Here is a 20,809-nt window from a genome sequence, read left to right as displayed (position 1 = left end):
ATAACGGCAGATTAGTGCGTGGCGGGATGATCTCCGGCGCGATCTCATGGCGGAATGGCAGCAACGACTATCGCAACCGAGGGCTGGGCTCACTGTCTTTGCAGCGGTAAGTCCCCTCTTTAAGGAGTGGCTAGAGAGGCGCCACGGCGTCCTCACCTACTGTCTGGCACAGGTGCTTACCGGACACAGGAGTTTCGGCAGGTTCCTGTTTCTGATTGAGCGGGAGGAAACGCTCGGTGTCATCACTGCGAAGACCGCTCGGAGGACACGGTGGAACATACGGTTGCGGTCTGCCGGTGGGCTGAACACCACCGTGTCCTCAGGGATTTGGTCGGCGACGGCGCCCTCTCGCGTCCGGCACTGATACAAGCCATGGTGCAGAGCGAGGGGGACTGGGATGCCGTCTCCTCCTTCTGCGAATCAGTCTTGCTAGCTAAGGAGGAGGCGGGGCGCGTGAGGGAACGTAACTCACGCCCCAGCCGTCGCGAGAGACACTCCGGGCGTCGAGGATCGCGCGACGATCTCCGGCCACTGCGGCCCCGTGCGGGTCTGCGGACGGCGAGTAGGGGATGCTCGCAGTCCGACCAGATCCAGACCCGTGCGTGCGGCGCGTCGCGTTCCGCGCGCGCCTCAAAGAGCCATCAGACCATCACAGATGGGGCCCAGTAGGGCTGATGCCTGATTCAGAGCTGCGGACTACCTAGCGGGTTTACCGGGGCTCTGGTTCGGAAAGCAGGAGTAGGAACGGGGTGGTTTTTAGTCAGTAAGAGTCCGACACTCCCTCTCGCCTCGCCCAAGGCGAGAGAAGTCATTGGATGACTTTCGCCCCTCAAAAAAAAGGGTACAATCACGCTCTCGTTTAACGTAAAGCAAAGTTGTACTAAGAGTACAGAGGTTGTCACGACACCAAAGTAGGTATTCTAGGTTTATACATGTGAACTCTGCTTTATACTAAAATTGTATGGATTTCCTAAAAGTTTTTTCCCTCTAACCGATAAGTGTTATAAACAGAACTGTACTAATCAGTTTTTATGCATTTATTAGTTAATACAGACATAACTGAGTTATTCGATCATTGTGTATTTAGTACAATTTTTAAGTGGTGGCTCGGTCCTACGTAGGGCCTGGTAGGACCATGAATATTCTAATGGATTTTAGAAATAACTTATTTTTAATATTATTAATATCTTTTATAAATAACGTAATATCATGTAACTTTGACACCTGTGGCGCGTGCATCAGCTACGCGGAAGACAAATGCGTTTGGTGTACACAGGTAAGTAGATATTTCCATTTTTAATTATTATTATTAACCAGTGCAGAATTATGTTAAATTTTATAAAACGGAAATATCATCTTAGAAGGTTTTAATTTGAAAACAATCAACAATTTAGTTTTAGTTACGACTGAATATAAGAATAGATACCATATTTCGTGAATCCAAATAATTCAGAATTATTATGATAATCCGAAATAATAACAGTAATTAGAAACTAGTATAGACAAGAAAACAATAGGAACTACCTATAACGTGCCACGCCCAAACACAGTACAAGTGAGGTAAATATGAATCTGCACGTTATTTTAATTGTGAACATGCGTACATGTAACGGCTGGTAGAGGTACAATGAATCAATTAGAGATTTTGTTCTAGGATGGTATCACCGGACCAAGATGTCGATCACTTAAATCTCTCTCTGGAGACACAACCAAGAAAGGCGAACCAACTTGGTGCAAGCCCGAAAACATACAAAATCCACAGTTTGAAAAAGTCATAAAAGAAGATAAAAACTTTTCAGACACTGAAGAAGGATCCCAGGTCCAAATAAAGCCCCAAGTAATCAAGGTTAAAGTAAGGCCAGGAGAACCTGTGGACTTCACCATGAATTTCAAACCCGCTAAAGATTATCCTTTAGATGTGTACTATCTTATGGACATTTCGTACACGATGGAAAGCAGAGTGGGCGATTTGAAACGGCAAGCAGAAAAAATCTATAAAGATCTATCGGCATACACAAATAACGTAAGATTGGGTATTGGAAGTTTCGTCGAAAAGCCAGGGTTTCCATATGTCGATCCTATTGGGTAAGTCAATTTGAATATAAACAGGTTACTGAAAATGTATATACTCGGTTTTCTTATTGGATATGAGAATAATATGTCTTAATTATCCTTGAATTAATTCCAGACACACGAGCCATGCTTTTAGAAATCATATGCCTTTAACGGACGACATGAAACTATTTATTTCTACTATAGACAAGATTAAGTTTGGATCAAATTACGATAATCGTGAAGCTGGTTTGGATGGTCTGATGCAAGCTATGACATGTCGCGAAGAAATTAAATGGAGAGACAATGCGAGACGAATTATAATTTTGAGTACAGATTCTCCGTATCACAGTGCCGGTGATGGTAAAATTGTAGGTGCGATCAAACCCCATGACATGCAGTGCCACTTGAAGGATAATATGTATACTGAAGCCTTAACATTGGACTACCCATCTGTAAGCCAGATTAATAAAGTGGCCAGATTAAAATAATAGTGGCAACAGATGAAAACTTCAAAATAATATTTGCAATAGCCCATAATGCCCTTAAAGATAAAGTAAGTTATAATTATGTTTTTGGAAGGTACCACGGAATTGGCTTAAAAATATTTCTATCTCTTATGTTATGATCTTGATCTGAAATAATATTTTAGTGGGCAGGTTGTATACTTTTTACAGCCAAAAAACCTCGTTTAACTACACAGAAATAAGGTAATTATAAAACTTAAAATGTATATTTTCTGTTTAAAGATTCCTGAAACGGAATACAAACATTTAGTCAGACAGATAACTGGAGCTAGTTTCGCAAGGCTGGAAGGAGGCGACAGTGTCATACAAATTATCAAACAAGCATATGAGGTAAGCCGTCAGTAAAGGAACCTTTATTGCACCTAGGATAATTTAATAAAGTTATTATTTATCTTATCTTACTAATATTATAGGTAAATGCAAAAGTTTGTGAGTTTGTGTATACCTATGTTTGTCATTAAATCACGTGAAAATTAAGTGCTGAAGGGATCGTGGTGATATTTGGTTCAGGGTTAGATTGTGGTCTAAAATAACACATAGCACATCTGATAAGAGATTTTATTCATTAAATGTAAACTGTTTTATTATTATGAAGTGATTGATAACATTTGTATTCAGGATAGTTATTATAAAAATATCCTACTTTCTGTTTAAGGAAATGGCAAACACTGTGCAGATAAAGTATAAGGCGCCGTCGTTTGTGAACGTGACTATTGATCAGGATTGCAGCTCTGTACCAAAAAGAAACTGTGAAGTTCCACATAAAAAGTCGCTTAGTATCAATGGAAGACTAGTCGTAAAGGCATGTCCTAAAGATACTAGCAAAACTAAAACCACGGTTACACTTAATCCTTATGGTTTACGCGACAACCTGACTATTGAATTAGAAATCGCCTGCCAATGTAACTGTGAGCAGGAAATCGGTAGCATAGTACCAGGAATTTGTCACGGCAGTGGTTTTATTCAGTGCGGCATTTGCAAATGCACACCGGGAAGGTAAAGTATTAATAATATACATACAGCATTTTTATAAATAACAACAAATGATTGGAATGTTGCTCAATTACGTGGTTACTCTAAATCTATAAGACACAGCACTTGTTTCACAATATCTGGATAGCCGCTATGTATCCTTTGAATTAAAAACGTGATTTGAATGTACTATCTGTTACATAAGTTGTATGAAGACACTTGTATGAAGGCGGTGATACAAGCGTACAAACCTGTAACCTAATAAATAGATATTACTTAGCATAAGATTAAACATATTTTATCTTCTGTAGTTACGGTAACGACTGTCGGTGCAATGGTACTTCCACGGACCAGCGCGATATGGAGAAGTGTAAAATAAGTAGCGAAGCAAAGTTATGCAGCGGCAGAGGTATTTGCAAGTAAGTTTAACATTACAACTATCAAGTTAGGAGGTAAGAATATACCCTACTGTACGGTAAAAAATAAATATTTTGTTTAGATGTGGACAATGTGAGTGCCAGAATGGTTTCTCTGGCAATTACTGCGAGTACGATGACAACTCCTGTCCTAAACCCAACGACCAGCTTTGTTTCGGACACGGCAGGTGTATCCGAGGGCAATGCACGTGTGATTTGGGATATAGTGGAAAGGACTGCAGTTGCAAAATGGATGACAAGGATTGTTACGCGCCGTACTCCACTGAGGTAAAGCAATAAATAGCCCTTTAATTTTGTTTGGTTGCAAAGCTTGGTACATTTTGCAAAGCTTGGGCTCTTCAAGCTAATTATTATTGGTCAATACCGAACAGTTATCGTAACTGCTACCAGGTAGAATAGTTTCGAATAAAATAAAATTTAACCACTCTCGAAACTTCTATTCCATTTCCAATTTAACCAATCATAGAACATTGGATCCATCTACTAATAAATAGCTCTTTTTTCACTGATTTATTTAATCCATATTTATTATTTCAGGTCTGTTCTGGAAAAGGTCAATGCATCTGTGGTGCATGCGTATGTGATACAAAAAAGGGCAAAAACGAAACGTATTCTGGAGTATTTTGCGACAGTTGTGACGATTGTGTCGCAGCACGATGTAAAGAACTAGGAAACTACGCCTACTGCAATTACATCCATCGAGACAATAAAGCTATTTGCGACCGCGATGAAGGAAGCAAAGTTTCGAACATTATAGTCGAATTTGCGAACAAATCAGAGATAAATGGACCGAAATTATATATGGCTACGAGGTGCATGAAGGATTTGGAAACTAACAATGGAAGCGTCATGATATTCAAGTACCGATACATTAATCGCGACTTGAAGATTACCATACAAGAAGAATTCGAATCACCACCAATAGCTAATATTTGGAGTAAGTATTCGTTGTTGAAGAGTTGAATATTTTTGGTATGACCCTTGCTCTTCCAGGTGTCGTTACAGAAGGGATATTGTTTTCATCAACATTAATTCGCTTGTCAAGCCTAGGCAAAGTCTAGCACTAATACTGATAGTAACTAAGAGCACGGGTGTTGATGATTATTTCCGTGTGTTTGTTGAGTTGGTGTAGGTAGAGATTACCCTATAATAGTTTAGGGAACAGAGAGTAAAGTTCCCTAAGAAAAGGAGGATCCTCCGACCAGGCGAGGTGAACATGCCTGGCGGGCTTTCTGCCCAACTGTTGTTCGTTGGAATTTTCTATCCATGTTTATTCGCATATAAACTTCACATGTGCGATGCAGGATATTTATGACGTCATCCGTTGATTTGCTCGTCGATAGTCTATGTGCGACTTCTGTCATCTGTCACTTGTCAGGTGTCACCACAATAGTATCACATTATAGTATATATAGGCAGTACATAAAAGTAGAAACATACATAATATATATTTTTGTAAAATCAGATTTCATACGTAGCAACGCTACGTGCCGCCTTTCATCCCCGAAGGGTTACACAGAGTTGCTCCTGCACAGTACAGCTCCTAATGCACTAGTACAATATACACCCACTTTTCACCATTTGTGTTATAAGTCCCATCTAATAGGGGGTGAGCCTATACTGCTACTTGCCATATACGGGATGCAATTCCAGAGTCCGTGTTACCACTGAGAAATTTTCGAAAAACCGAAAAAACCCATTTTCTTCAGCCATAATTTGCCCGACCTGGGAATTGAACCCGAGACCTGGTGCTCAGCAATCGCACTTCCAACCAGTCGACCAACGAGGCAGTCAATACTTAATAATAATAATTTTGTTTGTACTCTATAACATTTGTAAAACAGTGTAATTTTATTGTTTACAGTCGCTGTTCTGTCGGCAATAGGCCTGGTTCTCTTGATCGGTATACTAACCGTCATCATATGGAAGATTCTAGTAGATATGCATGACAAGAAGGAATACAAGAAGTTTGAAGATGAAGCTTTGGCCGCCGGCTATGATGTCTCTCCAAGTAAAAACCCTGTTTACCAAGACCCGTGTATGAATTTTTCAAATCCCGTATACAATAACCAATGTACTACGTAAGTTGATGTTACAAATAAGGAAAATTATATGTTATTATAATTATAGTGTCAGTCCTATAAATAATTTAAATGTAAGGAAAATAAACATTTATTCCTAATTTACCCAAAAATAGTACAGTTATTGACCTACTTCTCCCAAATTCCAATTTAATTTAATTTAAATGATGATCATTATGATGTCAAACATTTATATGCATAACCTTGTATTTATTGTAAAAATTAAAAACACAAAAAACCTAAAAGCATTTTTAAAGTTTACCTTTTATTACCAAAACATGGTTACAGTTCCCCCTTTTAATTCACAATAAATATGTATAAATTAAATAAATAAAAACATATAAAAAATATAAAAATCCTTCACAAATTTTTTTACAAAACATTCACAGCGGCACACCGACGCCGTGTATGTAAATCGAGTTTCAATTGATAATTATAAATTGCTACCATCCCGTCGTTTCTAATGTTTTAGCGTCCTTCCAATACAAAATAAATCGCGACGGATCCTTCCGAAAGAGAAGAAGTAACTCCGGTCTTCTGTCAAGTCCTTGGGTGTTAAGAATTGGACATTCTGTACTGTTAAAAGTTGGGTGCAGAATGCCAAATTCTCTGCGTTTGTATAATTTTACTTTTTACTCGATCGCTGGCCCTGTCGGTCATGGGACCGACGCAGCCGTGTCGGAGGTTCGTCGTGGTACAATCGTCGCTCCCGACGTTCATCAACGTCAACTCTTGTGGGAACCGCCTGAATAAAGGGCAAAAGATACCTAAGCATTTACTGTAAAACCTAGAAGACGATTTTGGTGACAAACTAACCGGCTAACACGTCAAACTAAAAATGGGAATATGGTATGGACTCATATGTCGTTTTGGAATCCTCTATCCTGGTTATGTTAGCCTGATTTTCCCGGATCAAAGTCTAAGCAAAATATGATAAAATATTGTCGTGTGTTCGTTTTCTACAGGAAAGCCGATATCAAAGCAGTCTGTGTCCCCTGTGACTCCGTGAAAATTATACTTTGAATAACACCTATAAAAATCTTCCCTGTAATAACTTCGTATAGGTATAGTACATATTTATAATAAAAATACTGCAAGTTTACCTTATTAATAGTTTCGGGTCGAACGCGACGCGGTCTTAGGCCGATGTTCGAGGGCTCCGGGGCAAGATCTCCGGCAGACCTACGCCCGCCCGCTTCGATGCTGACTCTTTGGATACACGCGCAACTAAACAAAATCGAGTTATTAATTATAGTATTGTATAGGAAAAAAGAAAAAAGCGACTTTACAAAAGACTGCACTATGGATAAGATCACACTTAATATTATAAATGTGAAAATTTTATCTGTTTGGTTGTTTGTTCGTCAACCACGCTAAAACTACTGAACGGATTTTGATGAAATTTGGTATACAGACAGGGTATGAGCCGACTTGGGCGGTATGATTTTGTATGCCACGGGAACGCAGGCGAAGCTGCTGGCAGATGCCAAATTATCAAGAACTTAGTGAGAATGATCATCATCTGATTTATAATCTGGACTGGGATCTTTGAATATGCACCCAAACGTTTTCAGTATCAAACTATGGTTGGCATTATATGTAGACAAAGTTGTTAAATGAACATGTTTCATACCCCTCTCTCTCTGGGTTCGGAGGAGGTACGTACTGGAGTGTAACCTCAGGACTACAGGCTCTAGAACCAGTGGGACTGCTGCGGCAGACTGCCTCACGGACTTCTTGCAGCCGGCGTCGCTCCTCCGCTACTTTGCGGTCTAATTCCGCAACTATATTGAAAAGTATTAACATTAAACTACCACTACAGGTGGATAGATATACATTTTCAGCAGCACATAATTTCAAAATTAGTCCTACTATAGATGTTAAGTAAACCAACAAGTTTCAATAAAGTATGATAATAGGAAAACAAAACAACCTTTTAGATACCATTAATATTTATTTATTTATTTAATCATGACTAGCTCCACCTAAACAATACGAGGAAAAAATCATCTACATACAATGGTACCTATAAATCTAAATATAGTACTTACTGTGTTGCTGCGCATTACGTTGTTTACTCATCAGTTCGTTTTCCAAAGAGTCTATCCTCTTTTGAAGAGCTTCCTCCTTGTTGAGTTTATTTTTCCAAGTACGACATACCTTGAGGTGAAGAAACGATAACTCTTGAGCGTCCAAAGCTTGAAGACTGTCTAGCTTGAACTGTCCCTGAAAAAATTGGTAAGTGACGAGTGGAGCGAGCGAAGTCGTAGGTTACGAATCCAAATTGTGATATGGATGATATTGATATTGGAAATAATAGTTTGTTAAAAGCTAGAAAAACCGTATGATAACAAAAACTTATTACAAACTACTTATACAGGGTGTCCCTGAAATCGACGTCCAACGGGCACTAGATGATCAGCAAGGTTCCAACTGTTATCAGAAAAATATAAAAAAATTCTAAGTCCTACAGTTTTTAAATTACAGTGACTTATGTGTTATCCACGAAAAAGTACACCCTGTGCCAGTCTTTTGACTCTTGTTGCTGCAAATCTTTATTTTTTCGTCTGTAGTCTTCCTTACATTATCCTGAACAGTGCTCCAGTAATACGGAATCATAAATTCTTAGCCAACTGCTTTAAATAGGAAAACATTGTTAGTTTTAGAAGAACCAAATACTCTGAATAAAATTTTCACCTTACTTTAAGTGACTGTACTGAATAAATTATGTATGGCGCTAGTAGTGGCAAATTTCACCAAAGTTGGCGCATTTAATAAGGATTATAAAATGGTATAGCACTTTGCAAATAATTTCTTAAATTCGACACAAAAAAAGATTTTTCAACGAAACTCCGTTTCGATGAATTTATTTGAACTTACTAAAAAATCTTCTAGTGTACTCAAATCATACGTTATAACCTCGTATGCACTAGACAGCACTTTGCACGCTATTTGTTATCATCATGTTGAAAATCAGCAAGGATCTCTTGTCAAACAACATTGTCTGTTTACCCGTGATTTCGCTTGCAGCATTCGTCGGCAATATTACTAGACTTACTAGAGGAACCGATGTTGTGTAACATGTTGCACTAAATAATATCGAATGATTGCAATATTATTTTCATAGTGCATCAAACACATTATCAAACGTGTAGTAAAATCAAAAGGAACGGACGCGGCAGCGTGATGTATACAACATATCGACGAGGTAGTGGTATGGTGTACATGAGCCCTTACGCACAATTACTCGTCATATCCCCATCATAAAAAAAAAGAAATGGGTGAATCCTCCGATTAAGTTACGTGTTCATGCCTTGTGATCAAATGCGGGATGAAGCATCAAATATTCTTTAGTTTGTCGATAAAGAGTTATTTGCACCGTTACAAGGAATTGCAGGTAAAGCAAAAAATAATTTAAAAAATAAATAATCAACACTGCGCAAAAAAGCCAGTGCTCAGCTAAAATGCCGAAGCCCGAGTACGATGGCTCGAGATGCACAACACCACTTCGTCTAGCGATAATATTGCCGACGAATGCTGCAAGCGAAATCACGGGTAAACAGACAATATTATTTGACAAGAGATCCTCGCTGATTTTCAACATGATGATAACAAATAGCGTGCAAAGTGCTGTCTAGTGCATACGAGGTTATAACGTATGATTTGAGTACACTAGAAGAATTTTTAGTAAGGTCAAATAAATTCATCGAAACGGAGTTTCGTTGAAAAATCTTTTTTTGTGTCGAATTTAAGAAATTATTTGCAAAGTGCTATACCATTTTATAATCCTTATTAAATGCGCCAACTTTGGTGAAATTTGCCACTACTAGCGCCATACATAATTTATTCAGTACAGTCACTTAAAGTAAGGTGAAAATTTTATTCAGAGTATTTGGTTCCTCTAAAACTAACAATGTTTTCCAATCTAAAGCAGTTGGCTAAGAATTTATGATTCCGTATTACTGGAGCACTGTTCAGGATAATGTAAGGAAGACTACAGACGAAAAAATAAAGATTTGCAGCAACAAGAGTCAAAAGACTGGCACAGGGTGTACTTTTTCGTGGATAACACATAAGTCACTGTAATTTAAAAACTGTAGGACTTAGAATTTTTTTATATTTTTCTGATAACATTTGGAACCTTGCCGATCATCTGGTGCCTGTTGGACGTCGACTTCAGGGACACCCTGTAGATGCTGAGGGTTGCTACCGGAGTGGTTTTAATGAGGTAAAAGTCCCATTATATCCCATAATTTTTCTCCCTAAAAAGATAGGCTTCGTTTGAAGGTTAATTATTATGATTGGCTTACGTAAATTTTTGACGAGGAACTCGACTAGTTTCAAGCCATGCAAGAGGCTCAAATTCATGAGCAGCATTCCGCGACAATCGTCGCCTCGTGTGTCGCGGAATGCTGCTCATGAATATGCATGGCTTCAAACTAGTCGAGTTCCTCGTCAAAAAATTACGTGAGTAAGCCAATCACGAAGTCTCACGAAAGTTACAATAAAGACTTTTCAAGGTTTTCCCCCATAAAAAAGATACATAAGTAACGACAGCTAGAGTCGAGAGTAGATCATAATAATGAAATATAGATATTATTCTTACATCTAGGTTCCCATTTAGAATCTTGTTGGCAATGTATTTAAGGTACGTGTGTTCAGCCATCTTGCGTTGTTCTATGTCGACTTGTTCGAATATGTTGCGTATAGTGTCCGATACATTTACGTCCACGGAGCATGTACAAGGACCGATGGAACGAGACTTGGGCTTCACGTTAAAAGCCTCCACGTTCGTCTTCGTCAGCATTTTAGTCTCTCGACACTTTCTACGCTTCTTTAATTCGGGCGATGATATTCTTATCGGTTCCTTAAGTGTAACGAAGAATCTCTTACTTGGATTAAGTTTAAATAGGACTACTAAAGTTCTAATTCAAATTGTACATTCAAAGCTAATTATGCAAAAAGATCTACAATTTCTTTTATAAAACCATAAGTGACAGTGTCAACGCAAGTGACGAAAACCACTTAATTTTGCAAAGAATAGCTGCACTGCTACAGAACAAAAAGCGTATTGTAATTATTTTCCTACAATGTAGTAGTAATTTCAACTTACAACATCTACGCAGGAAATCCCGCAATCTAAAGCCTTTGTTTTCAGCGCCCGGTTTTCTTTTTCCAATTTCTCTGCCTTTCTCATTGCTTCTATACTCATTGTTCGTAAATTTTCTACTTCATTCTCATGAAGCTTCATTATATCTTGTAGTGTCTCTTCATGCAGACTTTGAATACTCTTTACACCTTGATTGTGTTCATTGATAATGCTTTTGATATTACTGTCGTACTGTATTTTAATAGCTTCTATTTTCTTTTTATAGTCTTTTTCAATATTTTCCAAAGCTTTGGTGAGAGAGCTTATTTTAAGTTCGTAATCATGTTCACCATCTAACTTAGCCATTATACTACGTTCGGTGTATGACTTTGGACTTTTGTCACTAAATTTACTATTAGTTGAATTAGTTTTGTATTCTGTGGATGACATTTTAAATTCACTTAGCCTAGACGGGCTGGAGTCCGCCTTCTCTCTCATTTTTACTAAATTTAATCTGTCATCACTCTTTGTCTTGCGTAAATCTTTTGTCACATGATATTGTATCGCATCAGGATCGACTTCACCCTGCACAGTATCCATTATGTATTCTAATCCAAAGTCTTTTCTACCAGCTTGAGACGACTTGTGGTCAAGTTCTGCTTTAAGTAAACGGACATCGGCATCTACTCTTGACAACTTATGATATGACTCGCTGCCAAAAGGAGTTAAATTTGTTGGCTTTTTTTTAGAAACTTGAGTATCTATTTGTTTTGATGTACCACTATCAGTTATTAAGGCTTTAATTTTCCTAATTTCTGATCTTACTGCATCTTCGTCTGATTCTAATTTTAGATAATTATATGAGTCCAAAAATTGATTATCATCATTAGATATCGTTGGTAACGATGTGTCAAGCTTTACAAGTTTATCATCTTCGTTAATTTTTGTATCTGAATCCGAAAGTTGTTTCGGTGAAGAGTATAGTGCAAGGGTATACGAGTCCAAAGATTTCTTATCAACATCCGATGTAGTAATCACTGAAGGACTTTCTATTCCTACTCTGGGCAAATCAATTTTCAGTTTTTGTCTTACACTATCGTCTTCTATAGTTTCATCATTTTCTTGATAAATATATGAATCTTTTTCACCGTAATTTTTAGGATCGATGTTAATTGTATTATTTGTGGGATGGACAGTAACAGCCTCAACTACTATTTCAGAATGCCCTTTGCCAGCCCAAGTTCCTTTTGTTTTCTGTCCTTTGTTGTTATTATTATTATTGTAGCTACTTTCACTGTCTTTATAAATAACAAATAAATCTTTATCTGTTGAGTTGTCTGATGTTGAAGCAACGTACGTTTTACTAACCTTGTATTTACTAGCGACATTGCTTTCAGCACCATAATCTTCATGTGGGGCGTTACCAGCAGATTTAGATTGACTATGAGATGCGATCTGGCTGTTGATGATATTATCCGATCCATAATTTCCTTTTGAAGAGTCAGTGTGCATCGATTGCCTGTTGTAAATATCTATTAATTTGTTACTTTGAGTTTTTGCATTAACATATTTCTTTGATGACTTATGAGCCTTTTTAGCTGCACGATCGTTAATTTTAGGGCTGGTGTGGGGTTTACCCTCTGTTATTTCTTTATCATTATCAGTAAAACATGTTATAGACTGTTGTTCCAACCTCCCTTGCTTTAATCTTTTCATTTTATAATCGATGTAACTATTTTTGATAGCTTCAAAGGTTGGTGACTCGATAGCTGCCGCTAAAACATGTACATCATTTACCAAATTTAGTTTTTCAGCCTGCATTTCAATTTCATGTTTTTTATCCAGAGGTGGCTTATTCATTTCCATCAAATTTATACTGTCCATATAATCCAACTTGTCTCTAGTGGCTGAACTAGTTTCTGTACCGTGAAGTTTGTTTACCTCGACAGGCAACAATAATTCTTCATCTGTTTGAGTTTCCACATTTCTAAATATAGGTGTTGTTTTAGTCTGAGCTTCCTTGTGACGTTGTGGTTTGTTTATTAGAGTGTCTAGCTGCTTTTGGAGTTCAGCTACTTCATTTGATTTTTTCCCTAAGTCCGCCTTTATTTCTTCTATCATTTCCAATAACTTGTCTTTGTCTTCTGTCATGCTTTGCAATCTTTCTTGCAGTTCACTTATTTTGTCTACAGAATTTTTGTACAGGTTTTGTAGAGTATCTAGTTCATCTTTTAATTTAGAAATGTAATCTTGAGAAGACTTATTTATTCTATCAATTATTAGCTTTTGGTTCAAAATTGTTGCTTCTAAATCGTCAATTATCATTTTATCTTTCACGATTTGATTTTCTAGTTTCGTTTTAAGTTCCAATAATTGTTTTTCCATATTTTGTTTGTCTATAATTGCTTCTTCTTTTTCATTAATAATTTTTTGTTTCTCTCTTTCTACAATTTTCTTTGCTTCATCTGCTTTACTTAAAAGCAGTTGAGAAGATGTTTGAACTTTCAATAATGTGCGTTCTAACGATGAGCTCTTGCAAGATCGGGCATCGAAAGATTTCCTAATTCTATCTAGCGATTCTAATATATCTTCTACTTCACATTTGTTTGGTGCTAAGGCACTATCGCCGACGGTCTTAAGCTCAAGTTGCTTAATGTCGGTTACAATTATTTCTCTTTCGTTTTGTAGATGTTTTATATGAGATACAAATTTGAACTTATCTCTTGAAAATTCATCAGATTGTACTTTTGTTACTGATAATTGTTCTGACAGCAAAGAGTTTTCTTGTTGTAGTTTTGCTAGTTCCATCTTCATATTGTGTGTTGCTCGAGAGTCTATAATAAATATTATTGTGAAAATATAATTGTCAATTATTTTCATTTAACTAGGTACGTACATGATAAAACTTACGATGAGCCTCCATATTTTTCAAAGAATCAAGTTTTTGATAACTGAAATCTTTTATTTGTTCACTGGTGTCAATTACTTCAGCTAAGCTAGCATGAAGTCTTGTTACTTCTTCCTCCAATTCATTTAAGTGGTTTTGTAATGTTGCTATTTTACTATCCCGCGCATAAACATCTTCATTAAGTGAAGATATAGCATTTTCCTAAAGTTGAGTAAAAAAATTAGAAGATTTTCATAAGCAGTTACTAGAAGTTAGAAGACCAAATTAAAGTTTTTGAGGAGTTAGTGTGGTCTATTCAAAAATTTTACGTAACGGATACGTACGGCATCTTCCAGTTTGTCGAGCAGGTCTCTAATCTTTTTCTGATTGTTTTGTTTCTCTTCACGTATGGTTTCGATTTCCTCTATGATGTCTCTATAGGGATCGATTGAGCCAGTAGACTGTTTAATAAGCTAAAATTAGACGTGACTAGATTATTAAGTTATCAACATAAATCGACCAGAGCCTTGAGTTAGGGATAAATAGTTTTTATTTGGTACTTCTTTAACAAATAAAATTAACACGATTCGATAATTTTATACCTCTGAACTGAAAAACTCACCTCAGTTTTTGTTCCTATCAAAAGATTCTGTAAGTCTTCATTTTCCTGTTCCATTTTCTTCAGATCACCCATTTGCATATTCAGTTTAATTTCTAAATTATCTTTTTCCATTTTCACAACGTCGTACTCTTTCTTTATTTTCTCAAAATCGGCTTCCAAAGTTTCATAAAATTTAAGTTTATTTGCCAAATCATCACTTTCTTTCTTCATAATGTGCAATTTATCTCGAGCTGATTTTACATCCGATGAAGTAATGACTTGATTCGCTTCTAAAGTTTTAATCTGTTCAATTAGTTCTCTATTTTCTTCAATTTTATTTTCCAAAGTATTATACAAATGATTAAATTCTTCCGTTTTGTTTTCAAAATCGTTTTGTAAAATACTTCTTTCGTATGATAATTCAGCATAAGCCTTTTTCAGACTTTCTAATTCACGTTCTAAATCATCGGCATGTTTACATTTATGTAGTAAGTGTTCATTTTCTAGAGTTACCGTATTCAAAGTTTGCAGAAGATTATCTATATATCGTTTTTTGTCTATAAGCTCTTTATGAGTTGCATATTTTTCCGTAGACAGTTTTTGATACGCATCACTAAGTCTAGAGAGTTCATCATCTTTTGATCCTTCAGATTGCTGTAATCTATCAATAAGCTCTTCGCTTTCTCTTTTACTTAATTTAATTATATGTATTGCGTTTTCAAGTTCGAACGTTTTTTCGAGTAAATCGTTTTCGAGGCGCGATTTCTCTGCAAGTAGTTTGTCATGAGCTTCTTGTAAACTTTGTAGTTGAACACTTAAATTATCGTAATGCATCATTTTATCTTTCAGTTCTCCACTTTCTTTGCGTGTTACGTCCAAAGATATCTGATATTGTTTGTTTTCATTTTCTAGACTATTAATACTATTGACGGCGTATTCATTCACATCGCGTAAGCGTTTAATCTCTTGAAGTAAAAGAGAGTTTTTATTATCGCGGTTAGACAACTCTTTTTTCAAATTCCTATTTTCTTCCATTAACATATCTTGAAGTTCTTTATTGTCCTGCAATTGCTGCTCTAAAGATTTTGTCGCATCTTCGTTTCTGTGTATCATTTGATCATAATCTTTAACTTTATCTAATAACTCCTGGCTTTCTTGCCTCGCTACTTGCAGTGATTGTAGAGCTTGTAGCTTTTCTTTTTCCATAGAAACTAGGCTGGAACTAAACTTTTCCTTCATATCATTTAGTTGTCCCACTAACTCCCTATTTTCATCCTTCTTTCTTTCCATGTCCTGCATTAATTTATTGATTTCTTGGGATTTATTTTTAATAACGTTCATTAAGTTTTCTACAGCTGATGTGTTTTCGTTTAAATTCTCTTTTAATAATCTAGTTTCTTCTAACAAACTTTCTTTGTATTGTTCCAAGTACTCATTACGTTGCATGGTTTTTTCATATGTGGCTAAAATATTTACAATTGAATAAATATTACAAAGGGATTTTGATCGCTCTGAACAATATCTTTTTTTTTATTAATTCCTAGGTCATGTAAATATTGTACACACAAATATTATACAAACTTACTTTTCCAATCTACTATTTCCAATTTCAATTCGTTGATGAGTTCCAACTGTTCCTGATAGTTCTTTTGTAACTCTTGTTTTTCTTCTTCACTACAAAATAGAGCTTCCCTTAAATTCTTTATTTGTTCTTTACAAGATTGAAGATCATCCATCAAGGATAATGCATGATTTTCAGAATCTCTTGAAAGAGGCTGAAATATAAAAATATACAAGTAAGAATATAAAAATTTAAGAATATTTATAAATATTGATGTTCAACTTAAAGTAAACCAACCTTTGTGTGATCTTGTTCAATTATTTTGTCAATTTGCAAGGATAAAGTTTTTATCTGTTGTTCTTGGCACATAACTCTGCATTCAGCTTCCTTTAACTTGCATAATAAAACGTTTTTCTCTTTTTCAAAAGCAATCGATGCCTCATTTAACTTTTTCTCTAGTGAAATATTTTCGTTTCGCAAAGAGTCCATTGCTCTACATTTGATATGATTAATCTCAGATTCAGCTTTCAATTGTGTTTCCAAACTAGAAGTTTCATCACTTAATATAAGAAACTGTTCTTTAAGGCTATCGAGATCAACTGAGCGCTTTCTATAATGCTCTTTTTCGTTCCATAAAGAATTATATTCTCTCATTTGTATTTTTAAATTTTCAAATTCACGTTCAATTTCTTCATACTTATCACAACGCTTTTCTAAAATTGCTTTATCGTGTTTTAATTTTTCATAACACGATACTAAATCATCGAAATTTTCTTGTAAGCTTTTCAAGCGTTTAAGATTTTCCGTGTCTATGTTGTAATTATCAATTATCAAGACATTATCATGGGGCTCTTCATCAACTTTGATGGAAGAGTTCTCTTTGCTCAAAATCTCCTTCATTTCGTCATTTTCTATAATGTCCGCAACAAGTTGAGCCCTTTTGTTGTCTATATTAGGCGCTTTGATTTCTGATGATGTTATTGCAAAAGTTGGCTTAACACGTGATAATACGTCAACACGGAAGCAAGCACAATCCTCGCTCTTATCATCATAATCAGAAACAAACTCTTGAGTGCAAGGAGCTATTAACGCAACGCAGAATTTTTCCAATACCAGCAGTTTAAATAGTATTTTACCTTTTATATCGAGACAAACAATATCTTTACCGGTGGTCTAAAATAAAGATTAGGAAATTTAACAAATAAAATAGTTATTTTACGAAATATCAGAGAAATTAATGTTTATACAGACCAATAGTTTCAAGTACTGATTATACTTCTCATTTTGGCAAAGAGTGGCGAATATTTTCTCCAATGCAGTATAAATGTGAGCATAAATGCAATAGGGCTCGCAAACATCATTTTCCATCACCTGTATAACAAAAAAAATAGACATAGGCTTAAAAATCTCCCAAAAGATGATACAACAAGCAATAATAAGTATATGTATAAAAATACATACAGCTATAGTGTTTTTCATAGCGTTTAGTTTTGCGTCCTTCGTAATTATGGTTTCTTGCATTTCGTCGAGTCTCACGTCTCTTGACACTTGAATTTGAATATTAAAGTATTAAAATTAACAGTAACTAAGATTTTCTTTATGATTGATTATCTATATATTAATACGTGATGCAAAAACTTTGGACACCTTTTTACGAAAATTGCGCAGACATAGGAGCATAAAATTTGGTACACTTATAGTTTATGTGTAGGAGAAGTGCAAAACGCTAATATTTTTCAATAATAATGCTTATAAAGTACATTAAATCAATAAATAAAACATTACACACACTACCATGCATAGTATCTGATCGTATTTGACAAAACGTCAAAATCCACAGACATTGCGATGATATTCTCACGTCTCATATGAATAAAGTTTTCCTGTTCATGATGCGCCGGAATATATTAATTTGAATTTTACAAAACTAATAGCAATTCGTTAAATAAAAAATATCCTTGAACGTATGTTAAGTGGTATTGTAAATTAAATCGTATATGGTCGAATTTCAGCCACTAGGCGACCACTAGTTATATATTATTTTACTAAGTTATAAAATATTTCAGCTGTTAGTAAACTACATTAAATAGTTAAAAATGTCCTTACTTGTATATACATCACATGTACACTTCACCATATTGTTTTGAACGCCTTTAGAGTCCATTCTTGGCTGGTCCTAATGCGCAAAAATTTCAAATATATTGGGTGACTGGTAATTAGTGAAGGATCTTGAAACACGTGATTTCTATCACAATAACAAAACAACAAAAATAAAACTAATGTACTAATGTGCTCGAATATCGTTCACTAATTACCAATCACCCTATATTATAATGAAGTATATTATTATACCTACTTCTACTAAAAAAAATTAGTCTCTCTCTATACGATCATCAAAATTGTCAAGCTTTGCTCAAGCCAAATCAAAATGATTTATGTTTGTTACTCAATCACGTCAAAATAGCTGAAGGGATTGAGATAAAATTTGGAACAGGGTTAGATTAATATCTGGAATAACATAGAACATTTTTTATCCTACGATCGCGGGCGAAGCCGCTGGTAGAAGCTAGTAAGAAATATAACTTTTACACAAAACAATAGTAATATTATGAATAAATAAATATGTACCTCAAGTGCAAGTGCATGTGCTCCCTGTAAAACAAGTCGGAAAACTAAGTCAACACCAGAAAGTGATGTTTTTAAAACAATAGTTGCTATCACTACAAATATTTATATTCAAATCTATATCAATAAACTATGTAAAATCTTCTTAAAAGTATCAAGCTGGTAAATGGGAGCTGAAATATCTACGTCTAGAAAAGCCGCCCGCAAAAGGGTATAAATAGTTCATCATCAATAGCCTGTAAGAGGCCACTGCTGACCAAAGGCCTCTTCTCACACAGAGAAGGTTTGAGCATTAATCACCACGCTTTCTCACTGCGGGTTGGTGATTTCAAACTTATAATTAGAAATTTTAGTCCCAGGCTTCCCCACGATGTTTTCCTTCTACATTTGTCTGTGGTGACTAAGTAGATAATCTTTAGAAAGTACAAATAACTTGGAAAAAGTAACTTTGGTACTTGCCGCTTGTAGGTTTCGTACCCTACCAGCCTTTAGGCCACCACCACAATCGACAATAAATAGTTCACATGGCACAAAAAGTAAGGTCTTAAAACCCAATATAAGAATGTGTGACACCCTTTATCCTATTAATAGAAGGTAACAAAACTTGTATGTACCTCCTCTCCATCACCGCTCGACTTGCCGGTCTGAAATGAAACATAAGTGTTATTAAATTGAATGCATTAAACATACTTTATTCTTATTTAATGATATAAAATAATTACCGCAAAGCCTTCTGAATCAATGCCCTGCAAACATAAATTATTTTATTATTATCACTGGTTTATTTGAAAATATCGAGATACTTATTTAGATACATTGTACACTAATACTTACTTCTGTGAAACCGGATAAATCCAAATCGAAACACTGTAAACAGAGGAATCGAATTATAACTTCAATGTGATATTAATAAAAGAAGAAAATTGTAATTTTATTAATACTGGAAAAATATAAGGTCTTTGATTTCGTACCAGTTCATCAAGCTCTTTATTGGCCGCTCTTATTGCTGCATGCTGAAACAGAAAAATATTTGTTTCACCAAAATCATTTATAATATCTACGATAAGTGTTGGCCACAGAAAGCTCTGTACAGAGAGGAGTGGAAGGAGGGTAGGGAGGCCTTCGCTCTGCGGTGGTCGTCCTACTGCAGGGCCTCATTGTTTGTATAACTGTTCGTTCGTATATGTATGTAAATACGAACGATTTAAGCACATACAAAACATCCATGGCAAAAATTTTTCGCATTCGGAAATCAAACACGGGACTTACACCGCCTTAGCGATTCTGAACATTTGACCAACGAGAGTTATTTAGTTTAAATAGTTTTAAATCACGTAAAGTTGACTCTTGAAGTAACTCAAATAATGATCTTAATACACTTGTACTTACAGCTTGAGCAATATCGCATCGCTGATCGCACGTCAGATCAAGTTGGTCATACGCAGCCAATAATTGCTCGAACTCTTCAATTTTGCGCTTCAAGCGTGCGATCTCTGCATTCTTGGCTACCATGAGCGTGTCTACGATCACGTCTGTCGGCACATACTTCGGTCGGACCGTCTCGTTGTTCCTCTTTATTACTTCCACCAAGTGCTCACTCTTATCCGAACCGAAGTGGGACCAGGCTCTCGCGTCTGTACATGACGAGTACGCCTTCAATTTCCCTTCGTTCCTCGCCGGCAAGTCGAACAGATCGTATTCGTTAAACACACGCTCCCTTTTCGTTATGAAAGACATCGCGATGCCAACTGTTTCGTCTACTTATTGGGTGATATAAGATTTTTCTAAACATATACATGTATATAAGTATATGCTACTTTTCTCCGCCATCCATTTTACGCATAACGATACGATTTAAAATGTTTTGTTTTGCAATTTTGCAATTATCTTACGGCAATATGTGTATAACGAAAATTATCAAATATTTTGAACTGTCAAAAGAAATCGAGGCCGAATGGTGGCTTGAAATGGAATGTC

At 35.9% G+C, this 20,809-nt stretch overlaps 2 protein-coding genes across 2 annotated transcripts; one reads left to right on the top strand and one right to left on the bottom strand.

Moving 5' to 3' along the window:
- Nucleotides 1–1,025: 1,025 nt before the first annotated feature.
- Nucleotides 1,026–6,174, top strand: LOC118273707 (integrin beta-PS-like). The gene is given in 10 exon segments (XM_035590803.2): nt 1,026–1,276; nt 1,655–2,085; nt 2,189–2,543; nt 2,546–2,608; nt 2,802–2,909; nt 3,235–3,575; nt 3,863–3,970; nt 4,051–4,255; nt 4,526–4,925; nt 5,853–6,174. Coding segments are annotated over 10 exon segments (2,373 nt in total). The 5' UTR covers nt 1,026–1,135; the 3' UTR covers nt 6,074–6,174.
- A 141-nt stretch (nt 6,175–6,315) lies between these two features.
- On the bottom strand, nt 6,316–20,777 carry LOC118273706 (putative leucine-rich repeat-containing protein DDB_G0290503). Its single transcript, XM_035590802.2, has 20 exons — nt 20,222–20,777; nt 19,804–19,845; nt 19,667–19,699; nt 19,555–19,578; nt 19,447–19,476; nt 18,836–18,859; nt 18,314–18,383; nt 17,669–17,754; nt 17,459–17,578; nt 16,505–17,380; nt 16,232–16,421; nt 14,668–16,109; nt 14,390–14,518; nt 14,069–14,267; nt 11,183–13,992; nt 10,676–10,936; nt 8,121–8,295; nt 7,703–7,853; nt 7,173–7,296; nt 6,316–6,814 (listed from the first exon to the last, which is right to left on the bottom strand). Exons 1-20 carry the CDS (start codon nt 20,567–20,569, stop codon nt 6,695–6,697), a joined length of 7,254 nt encoding a protein of 2,417 aa, XP_035446695.2. The 5' UTR covers nt 20,570–20,777; the 3' UTR covers nt 6,316–6,694.
- Nucleotides 20,778–20,809: the final 32 nt, after the last annotated feature.

Source organism: Spodoptera frugiperda, chromosome 1, assembly GCF_023101765.2.
Source record: "Spodoptera frugiperda isolate SF20-4 chromosome 1, AGI-APGP_CSIRO_Sfru_2.0, whole genome shotgun sequence".
NCBI lineage: Eukaryota > Metazoa > Arthropoda > Insecta > Lepidoptera > Noctuidae > Spodoptera > Spodoptera frugiperda.
This window is presented reverse-complemented; position numbering and strand designations above follow the sequence as displayed.

What these genes read in the sequence shown, in the direction of transcription:
- LOC118273706 (XM_035590802.2), bottom strand. Translation starts at nt 20,569, where the DNA reads ATGTCTTTCATAACGAAAAGGGAGCGTGTGTTTAACGAATACGATCTG. An exon ending in GGAAATAGTAGATTGGAAAA is followed by an intron (nt 16,110 to 16,231) that starts GTAAGTTTGTAT and finishes TAAATATTTTAG; the next exon opens with CCACATATGAAAAAACCATG. An exon ending in GACCCGAAACTATTAATAAG is followed by an intron (nt 6,815 to 7,172) that starts GTAAACTTGCAG and finishes CCCTTTATTCAG; the next exon opens with GCGGTTCCCACAAGAGTTGA.